The sequence below is a fragment of the Oncorhynchus keta genome, chromosome 34, assembly GCF_023373465.1.
Source record: "Oncorhynchus keta strain PuntledgeMale-10-30-2019 chromosome 34, Oket_V2, whole genome shotgun sequence".
NCBI lineage: Eukaryota > Metazoa > Chordata > Actinopteri > Salmoniformes > Salmonidae > Oncorhynchus > Oncorhynchus keta.
In genome coordinates this window covers 59053799-59071942 of record NC_068454.1, presented here as the reverse complement: position 1 = coordinate 59071942, position 18144 = coordinate 59053799, and the positions used below count along the sequence as shown (strand labels likewise).

At 40.7% G+C, this 18144-nt stretch overlaps 1 protein-coding gene across 3 annotated transcripts; it reads left to right on the top strand.

Annotated features, from left to right (window-relative positions):
• Positions 1-140: 140 nt before the first annotated feature.
• On the top strand, positions 141-15904 carry dhdds (dehydrodolichyl diphosphate synthase). 3 transcript variants are annotated; one of them, XM_035750752.2, is made up of 14 exons: positions 141-282; positions 3300-3383; positions 3511-3627; positions 3881-4023; positions 6589-6705; positions 6977-7078; positions 9264-9378; positions 9672-9779; positions 10010-12399; positions 13731-13751; positions 14152-14181; positions 14290-14340; positions 14633-14683; positions 15265-15904. In XM_035750752.2, the coding sequence occupies exons 2-9, from the start codon at positions 3321-3323 to the stop codon at positions 10250-10252; spliced, it is 1008 nt and encodes a 335-aa protein (XP_035606645.1). In that variant the 5' UTR covers positions 141-282; positions 3300-3320; the 3' UTR covers positions 10253-12399; positions 13731-13751; positions 14152-14181; positions 14290-14340; positions 14633-14683; positions 15265-15904. The 3 variants fall into 3 exon arrangements, with proteins under 3 accessions (XP_035606645.1, XP_035606649.1, XP_035606646.1); XM_035750756.2 differs by having other exon boundaries at positions 147-270; XM_035750753.2 differs by lacking the exon at positions 141-282 and adding an exon at positions 817-985.
• Positions 15905-18144: the final 2240 nt, after the last annotated feature.

Genomic DNA, 18144 nt, shown 5'->3' with positions numbered 1-18144 from the left:
GCATAACCCTTACCTGACCTTAACTATTTTAAATCCCACTTCAGTGGGGAGTAGGGACGTCCCAAGATCCCGGATAGCACTGAGTCCAATTTGAAATCTATCCAGTAAATATTTAAATATTCTATTCGAACCCCAGAACACCAATTTACCTGAATAAGCTTCCTGTCAATCCACATGCAGAGAAATCTGTACAAACAGTTCCAGGCGGAAGTGGTCAGTCTTTTGATTACGTCACTCCATCGAATAAGGAAGGGGACGTCATCTTAAACTGTGAGTTGGAAGGTATGTGAAATATGTAAAAATACGGCTCATAATGTTGATAATTCATGATCTCTTTCAACAATATGAATGAAATCGAACATTTTAGTGAAAGTGCAATTGCTTTGTACATTTCAAACAGTGTTCATCATTGGTTATCGCTCCCTGTCCGGTTTGTGTTAGCTAGCTAGCTACAGTAGCTATGATATCGTTATCTAGCTATCCAAGACCTGATCCACATGAATCAGAGATGCATAATCATATAGCTAGTTTTCAGAATATGATTTGGTTAATATATCCCGTTTATTCATGCATGCATGTAGACTAGTGGCGTATGTATCAGAACAAATCAGATTCAATGGAGTCCGAAATCATTAACACCCATAAAGATCAGCAGAAATGACTATAAAATAAATAATTTAAATACTGGGCAATTGTATGCTCAACATGTTTTGTAAGTTATATTATACGAATACAATTGCTCAGAGAAAGAAAGGTTGTTTAACAAGTAATTACATGATTTCCCTCAAAAGCTAAGGTTCAAAATGATTGACACACTTGTTTTGGTAGCCTGGTGGGTAGAAGCGTTGGGCCATTAACAGAAATGTTGCTGGATTGAATCCCAGAGCTGACAAGGTTCAAATCTGTCGTTCTGCCCCCGAGCAAGGCAGTTAACCTCCAACAAAAACTACCGATGATGTGGATGTCTACCAACATATTTTAACAAGTAGGTATGGGGTTATTTACTGCTCATGCATTCTAATTGACGCCAAACTAGTGTTGCACGGTAAACGGAAACGTCAGTACTTTAAAAAAAAAACTAGAACATGAAAAAAGTTTCAGTAATTATATAAATTGTGTCACGTCATCTACTGATTGAGAGAGGATCAAGTCTGTCTATCAGCGCAGTTGATGTCCCCTTATAGCACGAGCGCATCGTGCCTGCTTCACTTACTCATTGCTAACTCTAGCCTGACCTGAGGAAACACTGCACTCACTGGGAGTCTTGGCTGCTAGCTCCATGCTTATGGTGAACAAACTTGAATGATGCAACATGGCATGTAGAAAATGTTGCAACTGTTAGCAAAACAATGTTAATTACAGGCTAGAACACTTTACAATGCAAGAAGATACCAGTAGCTCAGACTGGTCTCATAGACTAGATGTCAGTCCAAGACACTCAAATTAGTATGGTTACATAAGATAGGAAAAAACGAAAGCAGGGGGGTTGGTCGAGGTGGATGGGTGTTAGAATCTCATCATGGACAACTTCAGCATTTTAGCAACTACTTATTACTTTTGAACTACTTTGCATGTTAGCTAAGCCTAACCTTAACCCTTTTAGCAAACCCTAACCCTTTAACCTAACCTTAACCCTCAATAATTCAATGCATGCACACACTCCTATTGAATATGCATTCACCTGTATTGTGAATAGGCCTAGACTACATCTTGATTTACCCTGTTTATCAATAGCGATTTACAATTCAAATAAATTATTACCGTTATGCAGTTAGATTGGTAAAAACAAAGTCATATTGATTGTATGACTCATTGATTCATTAATGCAGGGCTCTCCAACCCTGTTCCTGGAGAGCTTGTTTTGGTAGCCTGATTAAGCCTGATTTAAGGTTGGAGCAAAAACCTAGTTCGAAATTCGGGTGTCGTGACAACAGTACCCCAAACCCACCACTGGTGGGTGCATGACCAAATAGCTCTATTTTCATGTCATCGGACCAATGCACCGGTTCCAATCCAAATACCAGTGCTGTTTAGCAAACTCCAGGCATTTACATTTGTTGGATGACATGAAAACAGAGCTCTTTGGTCACACACACTAGTGGTGGATTTGGTGTCTAAATGAGAATGCATGAGCAGAAAATAACCCACTACGGTAAAATATGGTGGTGGATCTTTGATGTTATGGGGTTATTTTGCTTCCACTGCTTCCCTGTTAAGGTCAACAGCATCTTGAACTTTACCAAGTACCAGGACATTTTAGCCCAAAACCTGGTTGCCTCTGCCAGGAGGTTAAAACTTGGCTGCAAGTGAATCTTCCAGCAAGACAATAATCACAACCACACTTCAAAATCCACAAAGAAATGGTTAATTGACCAGAAAATCTATATTTTGCAATGGCCATCTTAGTCTCTGGACTTAAACCCCATTTTAAAACCTGTGGTTTGAATAGAGTATCACAGTATGAGTCATAATACCCCAAACCCTAGCGGTCAAACATTGAAATGGTTCCAATCTTTTTTCTCAGAACCATTTCCCTATTTGACCGCTAGGTTTTATGGGTATTATGACACCTCCACTGTGGGGCTCTATTGAAGAGGGCAGACAAAGGATATCAAGGATCTGGAAGGATTCTGTATGGCGGAATGGTCTAAGATCCCTCCCGATGTGTTCTCCCCGAAAAGGGCTCTGTGCCATTATCCTTGCAAGTTGAGGTATTGAACGGTATTCAAAACTGGGGTGTCAATCATTTTGACCCCTACCTTTTTTGAGAAAAAAATATGACTTTTTAATCAAAATCTCTTTCTCTGAGCAATTGTGTTAGTATAAAATTATATCATTGTTTTGGAGCATACAATACAGCTCATGTTTGAATAATTTTATACAGTCAGTTCTGCTCACCTTTATCAAGGGTGTCAATAATTTCAGACCTCCCTGTACGTCTGGTACGTGGTGAAAAGCCCCTGTAGCACAACTCAAGACTAGAAAGCAGTGGCCTCTGAAGTCCTTTGTCAGGGAAATTGCAAGGAACCACCACACCTTATCCTACTAACGTCAATGAATGCACTGCCATTATGTTTGTTGATGCACCCCACTGAACTAGGCCTGTGCTCTATATGTAACTATGCTACATACCCCTCACTACTGTTTCTAATGCAGCCCATGGCTATACAAACCAGCGACTGCTGAATTTGTCAGACAAGCCTAACGGCTAACCATGTTCATAAATTGCTTGTTTATAGGTGTCTGTTTATATGTATCTCTAATGTATGTAATAAGATGTAATGCATGCATCTCCACAGGGGTGTCAAGAGTTTTTCAATATGTCGTGGATAAGGGAAGGTGAATTGAACCTCATTGAGAAGCTCTCAGCCAACATACTGAAGGTATGGTGATCTATTTGCAAATGCATCCCTTCTGAGGATATTTGAATGAATCACAACCACATTTTTATGATATGTAATATGGTTCTATCTGTATGGAATCCATCCACCCCTCCTTGGTCTCTCCCAGGCTGGCCCGATGCCCAAACATGTGGCCTTTATCATGGATGGCAACCGGCGCTATGCCCGTAAGCGTCATGTGGAGCGCCAAGAGGGACACACACAGGGTTTTGACAAACTGGCAGAGGTGAGGTTCCCAGGGGACATCAGTGTCATGATGTCGTCATTGTTCTTTCTATCATAGTCGTTCTCATTCATACTTTCCCTTTTGCATGAGCTTTCACATTGTCTTAGAAAAGTAGGTAAATGCACTTCACCCATATTCTTCACCATTTACCATCATAACATGCATTTGTATAGGGCTGTCACCAAGTACATTAGAAATACATACTACTCTGTTGGCTTTACTGATGATCAACCTTGGTGGCTCCTTCCTTTAGACACTACGCTGGTGCCTGAACCTGAGCATCCATGAGGTCACTGTGTACGCCTTCAGCATCGAGAACTTCAAGCGGTCTAAAGACGAGGTGGACGGCCTGATGGAGCTGGCCAAGCAGAAGTTCATCAGACTTCTACAAGAACAGTGAGTGTCAGAACCGAGGAGCCAGAGTGCTTCCATTAAAGATGCATAGGTGTGGGAGTCCCAGCGAGTGGGAGAGAAAGCAGCATAGCTACCTGCTAAATGATGGGTTATCTTTCCACAGAAAGTGTTTTACAGACACTTTAATTAAAAACTCGACAAGGAGGATGTTTCAGTAATTCACTTGGGCCAGACAACGGAAAATGTAAATTTACCGGCCATTTCAGAGATTTGCCGGATCCATATGCATTGGGTGCGTAAACCATTAGGGAATCAACCCATGGTGCTCAGAATAACAGAAATGACATTTAGATTATGATAATTCATCTTAACAGGACATGCAACTCCTGTAATGAAGCAGCCAATAAAACGTCATTTTGAAACATTTGCCAAAATGGAATTTGCAGGAAAACACCATTCTAAACAGTGCAGCTTATGAGAGAGGATCCAAATGTGACGGAAAAAAACTACTTCTGTCTATACAGAAATTCATAAAATCATTCAAAATACTTCAGTAGAAAGCATGACTTAGCCACAGAGAAATTGAGGATCATTATCTTCTTTAGAAAATAGCTGTGGATTGTTTCAAATCACAAGCTAGTAGGCATATTTGCAATTTGGGCAGCGCTTTTGGGCAATAGGCTTAGCTGATTATTGAGTTGCGGTTGTCAGTGAATAGCATCTAAAATATGTGTGAAGATAAAGTGTCTTGGGTATAATTGAAAATGTTGAGACGAAGAATGGGTTGGGTATTTGTCGGAGATAAAGGAGAGTCTCTTTCTAGAATGGCTCCGCTGTCTCACGTAAATTCTTAAGCATTTTATTGTGTGAATTGTTTGCCCTTTGATTGTTTATTATTTTTTAGCAATTGCCCATTACATATGTGTACACCAAACATTAGGAACACATTCCTCATATTGAGTTGCAAAAAAAAAAAATATCTTTAACCTGTCTCATCCCCTTCATCTACACTGATTTGAAGTGGATTTAACAAGTGACATCAATAAGGGATAATAACTTTAATCTGGATTCACTTGGTCAGTCTGTCATGGAAAGAGCAGGTGTTCATAATGTTTTGTATAAGCTGTGTATGTCACCAGTAGTAAATGTACGGTTAATCGCTGTCATGTGGTTACATACATTTCTGTTACTGCATGTATTAATTAGTCATTTACTGTTCTCATTCACGGAAGTGGAAACGCGATTTGCGGAGTTTACAACCTGCTACACTTGTGAGAAACATGCTTTGGTTCATTTCATGAACATAATTTCTGAGTAAAAAAAAAATGTCATGTTCTTTTGCGCGATGAGCATGTGTCTGGTTTCTTTGTCCTGCTAATGAACGCATACAATGGACGCATACGGAAATACAGGAAAGTCAACGAAGTCGTTTTTTAAAACATCCATTGCGAATGATAATGAAGCCTATTAAAAATATAGTTCCTCACGGTAGGCTATTTGAACAATCTCCCCCTCGATAATCACCAAGCGTCGGTGTGAAAGAGCAACATTTTATGGATCTGATGAGCCCATATAACCAGTGGAAACTTCATAAAATACCTGAACACTTTTCCCTTAGGCAAAAACAGCTGTCTGGGCCGAGCTCACTAGCGCGGGAAACGGGCTTGGAATAGGTTGATAAAATGTTGCAAGTTCACTAGCGAAATCTTCCCGCCAGACACAGTTGATTGGTTTGATACAAATGTTGCACTTTACAATGGCTCAAATCTAGAAGATAGAAAGGGAGGCAGGAGGACAGTCTGAGTAGAGAGATTAATGTGCTTTGAAAGAACATGAATGTGTCTGTCATATTGTATGTTTTTATTTAGTCGACTATGTATTTTTACTTAGTTGATTAGGCGATGAGTTCAGTGCGCTCGTTTCTTGGATCATCAATGTGTCCATATGGCAGAGGCTGGTGCTCTCGCATTAGTATACTTTTTTTAATTGGAGTTGTATGATTTAAACACGTGACTGATTTTGAGAAACGAAAACGTTATTATTGAAATGAAACTGTAACACGAAAATGCGCATATGAAAATCAGAATTGCTAGAAATGGTTGCATAAATTGTAAGCTTCCCCAAACTTGAAAATCGCGCGCTGTCAATTAAGTATTTGTAAAATAATTGTGTCCACGTTTCCGTGGTCGGATTTTGCCTATAGGCTACATTGCAGCAATCTTTTTTTTATATATAGTTTTTTACCTTTATTTAACTTGGCAAGTCAGTTAAGTACACATTCTTATTTACAATGACTGCCAAATCCGTGTGCGACGTTCAAACAATTTAAGGATGTTTTCAAAATGCGTACTGCCTCCCTCTTACATGTTGAATAGCTGATATCCTGTTGCCTGCACTTAAATGCTGAATGGGACACGCGCTTCAATTATCAGTTTATATATATATATATATATTACATGGGATTGCATTTAGAATTGTTGTGCAATGAATGGGCTTATAAATACAACAACCAGCTGAGTAGCTGCAGGAGACATCCCTCTCAAAATAGCATCTGCAGGGGACCAAAAGCCACCCTGACTTGGTCATGTCTGCTCTCTTCCAATCCAGGGAGAATCTGGAGAAGCATGGGGTGTGTATTCGGGTGTTGGGAGACCTGACTCTACTGCCTCTGGACCTGCAGCAGCACATAGCCCGGGCTGTGGTGGCCACCAGGACTCATAACAAGTAGGCATCGCCACCTCATCATCCTGCTGCTCCTCACTTCTCTGAGGTGGCTGTGAGCTTGTGTGCAGCCATCTGAAAAACATTGCATTTTTGACAAATGCACCAAGGATTATTGCAGATGCTGGACTTCAGTTGTTTATAATGCAATGCAATTTCTCTATGCATAAAACAACACATGGGCTTCTGTTCAGTCATCTAAGATGTCTTCAGGAGTGGCTACTTACAGCTGTAATAACTAATTCATTAACGGCCCACCCTCTTTTGCCAACAGATGCTTTCTGAACGTGTGCTTTGCCTACACCTCAAGACATGAAATCGCTAATGCCGTCAGAGAGATGGCTTGGGGCGTGGAGCAGGGACTTATCAAATCCAGGTAAACTACTTCAACAGAGATTCAGAAGAGGAATATTACATAAGAGTGCATTCATGGCCCTCTCAAATGTAATTGTTCAATTTGCATTATCAGAGATTTGTTTTCTGCGCGTTTCTATTGTTTCTCAAATTACTGCATCGCCTGGTTCACCAACTACTTCCCAGATGGAGTTCAGTGTGTCAAATCGGAGGGCCTGTTGTCCGGACCTCTGGCAGTCTCTATGGGGGTACCACAGCGTTCAATTCTCCGGGCCGACTCTTTTCTCTGAATATATCAACGATGTCGCTCTTGCTGCGGGTGAATCCTTGATCCACCTCTACGCAGACGATACCATTCTGTATACATCTGGCCCTTTGGACAAATGTGTTAACAAACCTCCAAACGAGTTTCAATGCCATACAACACTCCTTCTGTGGCCTCCAACTGCTCTTAAATGCGAGTAAAACTAAATGCGTGCTCTTCAATCGATCGCTGCCCGCGCCCGCCCGACTAGCATCACTACTCTGGACGGTTCTGACAACAATAAATGCCTAGGTGTCTGGCTAGACTATAAACTCTCCTTCCAGACTCATATTAAGCATCTCTAATCCAAAATTAAATCTAGAATTCGGCTTCCTATTTCGCAACAAAGCCTCCTTCACTCACACTGCCAAACATACCCTTATAAAACTGACTATCCTACCGATCCTTGATTTTGGCAATGTCATTTACAAAATAGCCTCCAACACTCTACTCAGCAAACTGGATTCAGTCTATCACCATGCCATCCGTTTTGTCACCAAAGCTCCATATACCACCCACCACTGCGACCTGTATGCTCTCGTTGGCTGGCCCTCGCTACATATTCGTCGCCACAAACCCACTGTCTCCAGGTCATCTATAAGTCTTTGCTAGGTAAAGCTCCGCCTTATCTCAGCTCACTGGTCACCATAGCAACACCCAACCATAGCACGCACTCCAGCAGGTACAGTGGGGCAAAAAAGTATTTAGTCAGCCACCAATTGTGCAAGTTCTCCGACTTAAAAAGATGAGAGAGGCCTGTAATTTTCATCATAGGTACACTTCAACCATGACAGACAAAATGAGGGTAAAAAATCCAGAAAATCACATTGTAGGATTTTTAATGAATTTATTTGCAAATTATGGAGGAAAATAAACTTTTGTTATTGACCAAATACTTATCTCAATACTTTGTTATATACCCTTTGTTGGCAATGACAGAGGTCAAACGTTTTCTGTAAGTCTTTACAAGGTTCACACACTGTTGCTGGTATTTTGGCCCATTCCTCCATGCAGCTCTCCTCTAGAGCAGTAATGTTTTGGGGCTGTTGCTGGGCAACACGGACTTTCAACTCCCTCCAAAGATTTTCTATGGGGTTGAGATCTGGAGACTGGCTAAGCCACTCCAGGACCTTGAAATGCTTCTTACGTAGCCACTCCTTCATTGCCCGGGCGGTGTGTTTGGGATCATTGTCATGCTGAAAGACCCAGCCACGTTTCATCTTCAATGCCCTTGCTGATGGAAGGAGGTTTTCACTCAAAATCTCACGATACATTTACCCATTCACCTATGATGAAAATGACAGGCCTCTCGTCTTTTTAAGTGGGAGAACTTGCACAATTGGTGGCTGACTAAATACTTTTTTGCCCCACTGTATATCTCACTGGTCATCTGCTGCCAATGACTGGAACGAATTGCAAAAATCGCTGAAGTTGGAGACTTCTAACTCTCTCACTAACTTCAAGCATCAGCTATCTGGGCAGCTTACCGATCGCTGCAGCTGTACACAGTCCATCTGTAAATAGCCCATCCAACTACCAACCTCATCCCCATATTGTTTTTATTAACTTTTTTTTGCTCTTTTGCACACCAGTATTTCTACTTGCACATCATCTGCATATCTTTCACTCCAGTGTTAATTTTCTAAATTGGAATTACTTTGCTACTATGGCCTATGTATTGCCTTACCTCCTTACTCCATTTGCACACACAGTATATATATTTTTCTATTGTGTTATTGACTGTACTTTTGTTTATCCCACGTGTAACTCTGTTGTTTTTTGTCGCACTGCTTTGCTTTATCTTGGCCAGGCCGCAGTCGTAAATGAGAACTTGTTCTCAACTGGCCTACCTGGTTAAATAAAGGTAAAATAAATATTGTCTTGTCTTGGTTGTTGTGTCCAGTGATGTGTCGGAGGCCCTGCTGGGTCATTGTCTGTACAGCAGTAACTCCCCCAATCCTGATCTGCTCATTCGCACGTCTGGAGAGGTGCGACTCAGTGACTTCCTGCTGTGGCAGGTAAGGACAAAGACACTCCTTGCTAGCTGTTTCCAGCGTGATGTTGAATGCTAATGAGGTTTGCCTCTTGCCTAGCATCCTTTGGTAAGGACAAGACCTACTTCCTGTTCAGTGACTTCAGTGACAGACAATGGAGCCTCTGGTTTAGCTGCCTCTCCCACTACCTCGTGACTTGTTCTTTGTAAATGTAGGCTGTCTGGTGTTACCTGTGGGGATTATTCAGTGGGGTGCAATGTTTATAGAATGTTGCAGTCACAAATGTAATATTTTTTTTTGTCTGTGCTATCCTGCAGACGTCCCACTCCTGCTTAGTGTTCCAGTCAGTCCTGTGGCCAGAGTACTCCTTCTGGAATCTGTGTGATGCCATTCTGCAGTATCAGCTCAATCACAGACCTCTTCAGGTATGAACTCTCTCTTTCCTTCATTCATCCCCCACATACATTCCACCGTACGATATTTACCCAACCTTTAAACGCGTTTGCACTTTTGCCACAGATGTTTGGCACATTATTTCAAGTTGCATTTCCAGCATTGAGCGAGAATTCATTAGCAGGATCATCTGAATACCTGTAATAAACTACTGTGTTGTGTGGAACACTGCTTGAATGACTGATCCCTATGTATGCTGCAGAAAGCCAGAGATCAACACAGAGAGGGACAGGCTCTACAGCAGCATGAGGCAGACCGGGCCTGTGTTGCAGACCTCCTACAGCACCACGGCAATGGAAAGCCCCTGGATGCCCAGAGGAGACAGGAAGCACTGCTCAACTACACTGCCAGCCGAGAGGAACGGGTTCAGGACTTCCTTGGTGCACTCCAGCACAAGAGAGACTCCTTCCTCACTGACTTATCCAGCCAAGCTGCTCTGGCATGAAGAGGGGAACACAATGCTCCCCATCTTGAATTGGGGGAGCAATCACATCTCTCCATCTCTTCCCGAAAGGGCTGAGTGGTTTGAAACTTCTTATTTTGTACGAGTAATTTTACCCCTATGGGGCTATATGTGGGATATTTATGTGTGTATTCTAAGTCTGATCAAAGTCTAATAAAAAGATAAGTCTGGTAAAGAGCTAATGATTCTATAAGTTCTATAAAATCTGTCCATCAAATGGATTCCATGGATATTCTCTTTGGATTGATATTCACAATGGAATCAGAGTACTCACTCCCAGAGGAGATACACATCGGAGACCACCATTTACCACAGCACCAGCTACACTACATGACTAAAAGTATGTGGACACCTGATCGTTGAACATCTCATTCCCCAACTTTGCTGCAGTAACAGCTTCCACTCTTCTGGGAAGGCTTTCCACTAGATGTTGGAACATTGCTGCATGTATTTGCTTCCATTCAGCCACAAGAGCATTAGTGAGGTTGGGTACTGATGTTGGGCGATTCGGCCTGGCAGGCAGTTGGCGTTCGATGGGGTTACGGTGAGTGCTTTGTACAGTCAAGTTATTCCACACTGATCTCGACAAACCATTTCTGTATGGACCTCCGCTTTGTGCACGGGGGCATTGTCATGCTGAAACAGGAAAGAGGCTTCCCCCAAACTGTTGCCACAAAGTTGGAAGCACAGACTCGTTTAGAATGTCATATGCTGTGGTGTTAAGATTTCCCTTCACTGGAACTAAGGGGCCTAGCCCGAACCATGAAAAACTTCCCCAGACCATTATTTCTCCAAACTTTACAGTTGGCACAATATTTTGGGGCTGGTAACGTACTCCTGGCATCTGCCAAACCCAGATTTGTTCGTCCGACAGCCAGATGGTGAAGTGTGATTTGTCAGCCGTTGTTGCTCCTAGACGTTTCCACTTCACAATAACAGCAGATCAATTGTTGTACAATGTTGTAAGTCACTGAGCTCTTCAGTAAGGCCATTCTACTGCCAGTGTTTGTCTATGGTGATTGTGTGGCTATGTGCTCCATTTTTATACACCTGTTCGCAATGGTTGTGACTGAAATAGCCAAAATCTATTTTGAAGGAGTGTCCACGTACTTTTGTATATATAGTGTATGTGTGCTGGACTGGTCAAGTAACATTTTCAAAGCATGTTTTGTGCAATAACTTTTATGGTCATGGATGCCCATATTTGACATGTAAAACATGAAAACTATATTTTTACAAGGTTTCTTTATCTTGCAGAATAAACGTGATTATGTGCATTTAGTTTAATGTACATTATGCTACTTATATTCATAACAAATTGTACATCCAAATGTATTATTTGTAACATAGGTAACCTTTTATATTGTATCTTGCTTGGATCATTGACGGGGTGATGTACACTGCAGGCATAAAGTTTCTAAACACAGAGGCACAACATCGCGAGACTGCTGGGAACGCTTGCGAAGCAGATCAAGCCGACAAGGTCGGGGTTTGGTGTTATAGAAGTCAATGACAGAAGTTAAACATAATTCCTTGGTTGTTAATTTTCTCGAAATATAGGCACAACCCAATGTATTAAGTAGTTGAGCATGTTATTACTCCAACTTCGTGAAATTGACCAACTGACACAACTGAATGGAAGGGGTACCTTTGATTTGATTGCCTGCAAATGCGCAGTTCCGCGCGAGACGAACCTTAGACCCGATTACGTGTTTCGGCGCCTGAGTTTAGCTAGCCGCGGTCGCCTACAAGCGTGATTGGGGATTTTTATTGGAGAAACAGTTTATCCATATCTTCATACTGTACTGTCTTTCCTGCAGTCTGCAGATCCTGCAGAAACCACGCCACCTCGTTTACAGCGGTGGTATTTTCTATGCACTCTCTCTTTAAGAATATGGAGACGCCCACAAACACGTGATTTGTTTTCATCCAATGTCTGACTTCAAAATATAAAAACTGGTTCAAACCGGTTTCTATCTTATATTTTACATTCGGTCATTATTTTACATTCACCATTGTTGCATTGCTAACGTGGCTAGAAGAGCTTAGTGAGACCCAACAACTTCCATAAAATAAAATAGGAATTGTGTAGCAATTCCCGAACAATCATCAATATGCCTAAAAGAAAGGTAAGGAATGCTTAATTTTCCGGTTAACAAATATATTTGTATTTTTTTTGCTTGCATCTGGCCGTTTTAAAATTGCATTTGGTCTCTTCATCAGTACTGTATGTCGTCGTTTAGAAATGGCGGCAAAATGGGTCGTCCTCTCAACGCAGTCATCAATATATCAGATAAACCGTATTAAAAAAATGACAATTACATAAGAAATAAAGTGTAAAGATATTAACCATATTTATTAAGGTTATTCGTCCTACATTGAGCATACCTATGACGAGTTCATTCACTCAACCTAAGTACGATTTGTGCATCACACGCTAGGTGCTTCTTGGAAGTTGTGAAGAAGCTCGCGGGGCTCAACTGCTGTATTTCATACATCTAACTATTCATTCGAGTAGTTTAGAACTTCTCGGTGTCTAGTTTTCTAGGCATGTTTGAGACAGGCTTGAATCAGTGAGCCTCAAAAATTGGTGGGAAAATATGCTTGGTCGTTTTTCAATCATTTGCACCCGACGCAACGCTTAAATGCAATCTTATGAATCCTCTATTTTACCAGTAAATACTAAATCATTGCCAATGCATTTTTTTCTCCAACAAACATTAACTAGAGTTGTTGACGTTAACTTCAGTCATTTCCCCAGCCCTGCTAATTTCAACGTCAGGCAGGCTGCCATCTTTGCATAGCCTACATTAGCTAGCATCTTTGTGAACGCACAAACAGCATATGTGCTTTTCAATGACATTTTCTATTAGGTTTATCGTTGAACCTTAAAGTTATACATTTTTTAAAAAACATATTACTGAATCTTTAACCGCATTAACTTCGTCGAAATAATGTTGATCGGTACATTTATTGAGCGCGAACTTCATCTTGTTGACGGCTGTCGAGCGCGAATTGACGCAAAACAAAGGAAGTGCCAAGCGCGCCCGACTGTTGTGACAGGACAGATTTGAATTTGAATATGCGCGGGAATTCCTTCGAAGTCAGAAGTAGCCTAGAACAGTGGAAATGTATGTCATCAAAAATGTGTATCTAACTCGCTCACTGTGGTGTATGTAGTCCGTTATGCAAAATATACATTATACAAAAGCCCAGCATGTTCTCTGGGAATGTGATGCTTCATTTTGATCAAAGAGGCCCTACATAGAATGAGGGCAACAATGGACATAACATTCGCACCAGTTACCTTACTTTTTGAAGATAACCTATGCTCTACAACCCAGGCATATGCAGTACTGTGGTACATTAGCTGAATTTATTTATTATTCGTCGTATTTAAAAATGTGCTTTAGGAATTCCATTTCCTCCCCGTTTCTAAACATTTTTCTACTGTTTTCAGAGTGCTACCAAGGGCGATGAGGTATGCATACAAGTATTCACAATGTTAATTCTAATCTGTTAACTAGTGTTTATAATTGTTACACTTTAACTGAACTACAGCTTACAAATGCTGTATAGGATGTTCATAAAGTCTTGAGAAATTTGGTCTACATAAATGCTTCACAGATCATTTGTAAACACAATTTTATACATAAAGGGTGATTATAAAAGGTGGGTGCTTTGTCAAATGTGGCATTACTCATTTGAAATGCGTTATAAAGCATGACATTTGCTTATGAATGATAATTTGCCGATACATCTATGCAATCGTTATTTATGAAGGCTTCCTTATGCGTTAAAAGTTGTAGTTTGTTAAAGTGGGATCGTTATAGTAGTATGTGAGTCATGGTTAGATATGTAAAATGTGTTCCTTTCTTCAGCCTGCAAGACGTTCCGCACGTTTGTCATCTGTAAGTATTACCATTCAAATAGGCTACTTTAGGATCTGTACATTTCTTTGTATTGCAAACTCATTGTTACTTACCCTCATTACTGTCTTGTTTTTTTGTTTGTGGCAGAGACCTGTGCCAAAACCAGCTGCCAAACCCAAAAAAGCGGCAGCACCGAAAGTATGTTAAGTGTTTGTTTCATCTGTCTTTTCTTATTAAAGTATGTGCTGTTTTTGCATCTAGAGTTTATTAGCAGTTGTGTTAACCCTTAGCCTAAGCGTTATTGATTCATGACCTTTGGCATCAACTCAGAAGTTGTCCTGTTATTATTTTTTTTACAGCCACATGAGGGAAAGCCTCAAGTAATTTTGGCACTGCTGAGCATTTGACAAGATGCATAACATCTTGAAGGAAGTGAGAGGAGAGAAAATTACTCTTTCAGTCAGTGGCTAATGTGTTTTTTCTTCTTCAGAAGGCAGTCAAGGGAAAGAAGGCCGCTGAGAACGGTGATGCCAAGGCTGAGGTTTGTTTCCTGAAAGGATCTGTTTGCTCTCTCTATTCAATGTGATTCTTCCAATGCCCCTTAGGGTTTAGATTTGGTTTCTCTTTAGGCTGTACATGCCTTTGTCTGCAATACATCAGTTACCCTTACCGGGGGGAAAAACACTGCCCCTTGATGGGGATTCAACCTCTTAGGGGATGTGATTCATTCAGCCCACCTGTACATACAAGCATTGCTTATTTGATGGGCGCTCAACTCAATTATGTGTGAATTGTAGAAGGATATTAATCAAGCAGTTCTGTGGAAATTGTTATTACACTGTTATAGTGTTGGGGTTCTGTCATTTATTTGCTTCTGGCATAAATTAGTGCATGTAATTTAATTGATTTGCACAAAAATAACTGGTCTTTAGAAAATATTATTTTCACTATAACAATACAGTAGGCCTACGGGGTTAGATGCAGTTCAATATACGTAAATAGTTGGTTTCTTATTTTCTATCCTCTTTTGGAAATAACTTCAAGTTACATTTCTTCCCAAGGTTATTCATTGCATACAGTTTTTTGTTGTATGTCTGAGATAAGTCCATTCTTCGTTTCTAGGCGAAAGTTGAGGCCGCTGGAGACGCCAAATGAAGAACTGTTTGAAGTTGTGATCATTCTGTGTACTTGGTGACTGTACAGTTTAAAATAAGTATTTTTTACCAAGTTTTTTTATATTAAAAGATATCATTTATAGTTCATTGTGGGCTTACATTTGAGGTAATGAAGCTGTTCCAAGGGGTTCTCATGTTCATATCCATTTTTATGCATTGTTTAAATGAATACCGTCCATATCCTGTCCAAGTATAAAAAAACACAAAAAAATACCCTTCTAAACCTGTTTTTAACTGCTGAATGTTATTTTCCTACATAAATCCAAACATTAAAGGCAGCTAAAGTGTGTTTCTAAAATGTTAAGAGGAATAGGGTTTTTGCCACTCCTTTTAAGTTTTTTAATATTAATTACTTACCAAATGTTTTGAATCAACATCAGCTCTTCTCATTCAGGAGACATAAGACAGTTTGAAAGTAATCACTAACTTGTATTAGGTCAACACACAATCACCACACAAAATTAATAATGTGAACTTAATCATTTGTTCTATTGTTTATTTTATTAAATTGTTCTGTAAAAACAGTGGAAAGAGCTATTGTGACTCCTATGAAATTTAAATGTTCTTGAATAAAATGATTAAAAGGCTGTTATTGTTTGATTTGGTTAAATATCACAGCAAATCATTATCAAACATTCTTTGTTAGTTACCATTCCAGTTTGTGCACAAATCCACATGTTTTCTATACCTGTCAATAGCCTATTGGGCAGGGACATCAACTGCTTCCTCAATCTGTAGATGGGGGACCTCGAGCTGGTGTTACATGTGAGAAAAATGCATAGGGTGAAAGTGGATGGATTCTATTCTCTTTGATTACAATATTGAGGCCTTTTCTCCATGCTGCCATTAAAATGTATTACCTACCAATTCCCCGTCTATAGAGCATCTGCTACTGTGGCAGTTCTGTGTTGTAATTTTTCTACCACCAATCCATCCCTTTGACCATAAATAATGCATGGGTGAGGGGTGTACAGTGCATTAGGAAAGTATTCAAACCACTTGACTTTCCAGGTACGCTACAGCCTTATTCTAAAATGGATTACACCCCCCCCCCCCTCTCAATGTACACAATACCCCTAATGACGTAGCAAAAACAGGTTTTTAGAAATGTATATATTTTTTACAACTGAAATCGAAATTGACATAAGTATTCAGACCCTTTACTCAGTACTTTGAAGTATCTTGGCAGCGATTACAGCCTAGAGTCTTCTAGGGTATGATGCTACAAGCTTGGCACACCTGTATTTGGCGAGTTTCTCCCATTCTTCTCTGCAGACCCTCAAGCTCTAGCATGTTGGATGGGGAGCGTTGCTGCACAGCTATTTTCAGGTCTCCAGAGACGTTTGATTGGGTTCATGCTGGGCCACTCGAGGACATTCAGAAACTTGTCCCGAAGCCACTCCTGCGTTGTCTTGGCTGTGTGCTTAGGGTTGTTGCCCTGTTGGAAGGTGAAACTTCGCCCCAGTCAGGCAGGTCCTGAGCGTTTTGGAAAAGGTTTTCATCAAGGATCTCTACTTTGCGCCGTTAATCTTTCCCTCGATCCTGACTTGTCTCCCAGTCCCTTCCGCTAAAAAATATACCCGCAGTGTGATGTTGCCAACACCATGATTCACTGTAGGGATGGTGCCAGGTTTCCTCCAGATTTGGCATTCAGGCCAAAGAATTCAATCTTGGTTTCATCAGCCCAGATAATCTTGTTTCTCATGGTCTAAGAGTCCTTTAGGTGCCTTTTGGCAAACTCAAAGCGGGCTGTCATGTGCCTTCCGCCTGGCTACTACCATAAAGTCCAGAGTAGTGGAGTGCTTCAAAGATGGTTGTCCTGGAAGATTCTCCCATCGCCACAGAGGAACTCTCGAGATCTGTCAGAGTGACCATTGGATTCTTTGTCACCTCCCTGACCAAGGCCCTTCTCCCCTGATTGCGCAGTTTGGACAGGCGGACATCTCTAGGAAGAGTTGGTGGTTCCAAACTTCTTCCATTTAAGAATGATGGAGGCCACTGTGTTCTTGGGTACCTCCAAAGCTGCAGACATTTTTTGGTACCTTTCAGCAGATCTGTGCCTCGATACAATCCTGTCTCTGAGCTCTACGGACAATTCCTTTGACTTCATGGCTTGTTTTTTTGCTCTGACATCCACTGTCATCTGTGGGACCTTAAATAGACATGTGTGTGCCTTTCCAAATCATGTCCAATCAATTGAATTTACCACAGGTGGACTCCAATCAAGTTGTAGATTCATCTCAAGTATGATCAATGGAAAAGCGGATGCACCTGAGCTCAATTTTGAGTCTCATATTTAAGGGTTTGAATATTTATGTAAATAAGGTAATTATATTTTTATTCCTTATACATTTGCTAAAATTTCGAAACCTGTTTTCGCTTTGTCATTATTGGGTATTGTGTTTTGGAATAAGGCTATAATGTAACAACGTGGGAAAGGGGAAGGTATGTGAATTCTTTCCGAATGCACCGTAGAATCTGACATGATTTCAATTTGACATGAGACCTCAGTGTGATACCTTTTAGCCTCCAATAGAGGGCCGTGTCTGACCAGAATTAAGGGACTTTAATCAGTGGCTTACCTATCCACCAGATGGCTTTCTTATCGCCAGCACTTTAGAATTGACATAAGGAGAGATGTTGGTGTTTTCAATTGACATGCATTGTACTTAGAATTTATATATAGCCATTTTATGATGGCTAAAAAATACATCCAACCATTTGCCTACCAAACTTTGCAACATCAACATGGCTAGGCCCTAACACATTTTGGTAAATTTGAAGGATAGCCTCTCCACCCGAACGTGGGAATTAGGAAAAATAGTGA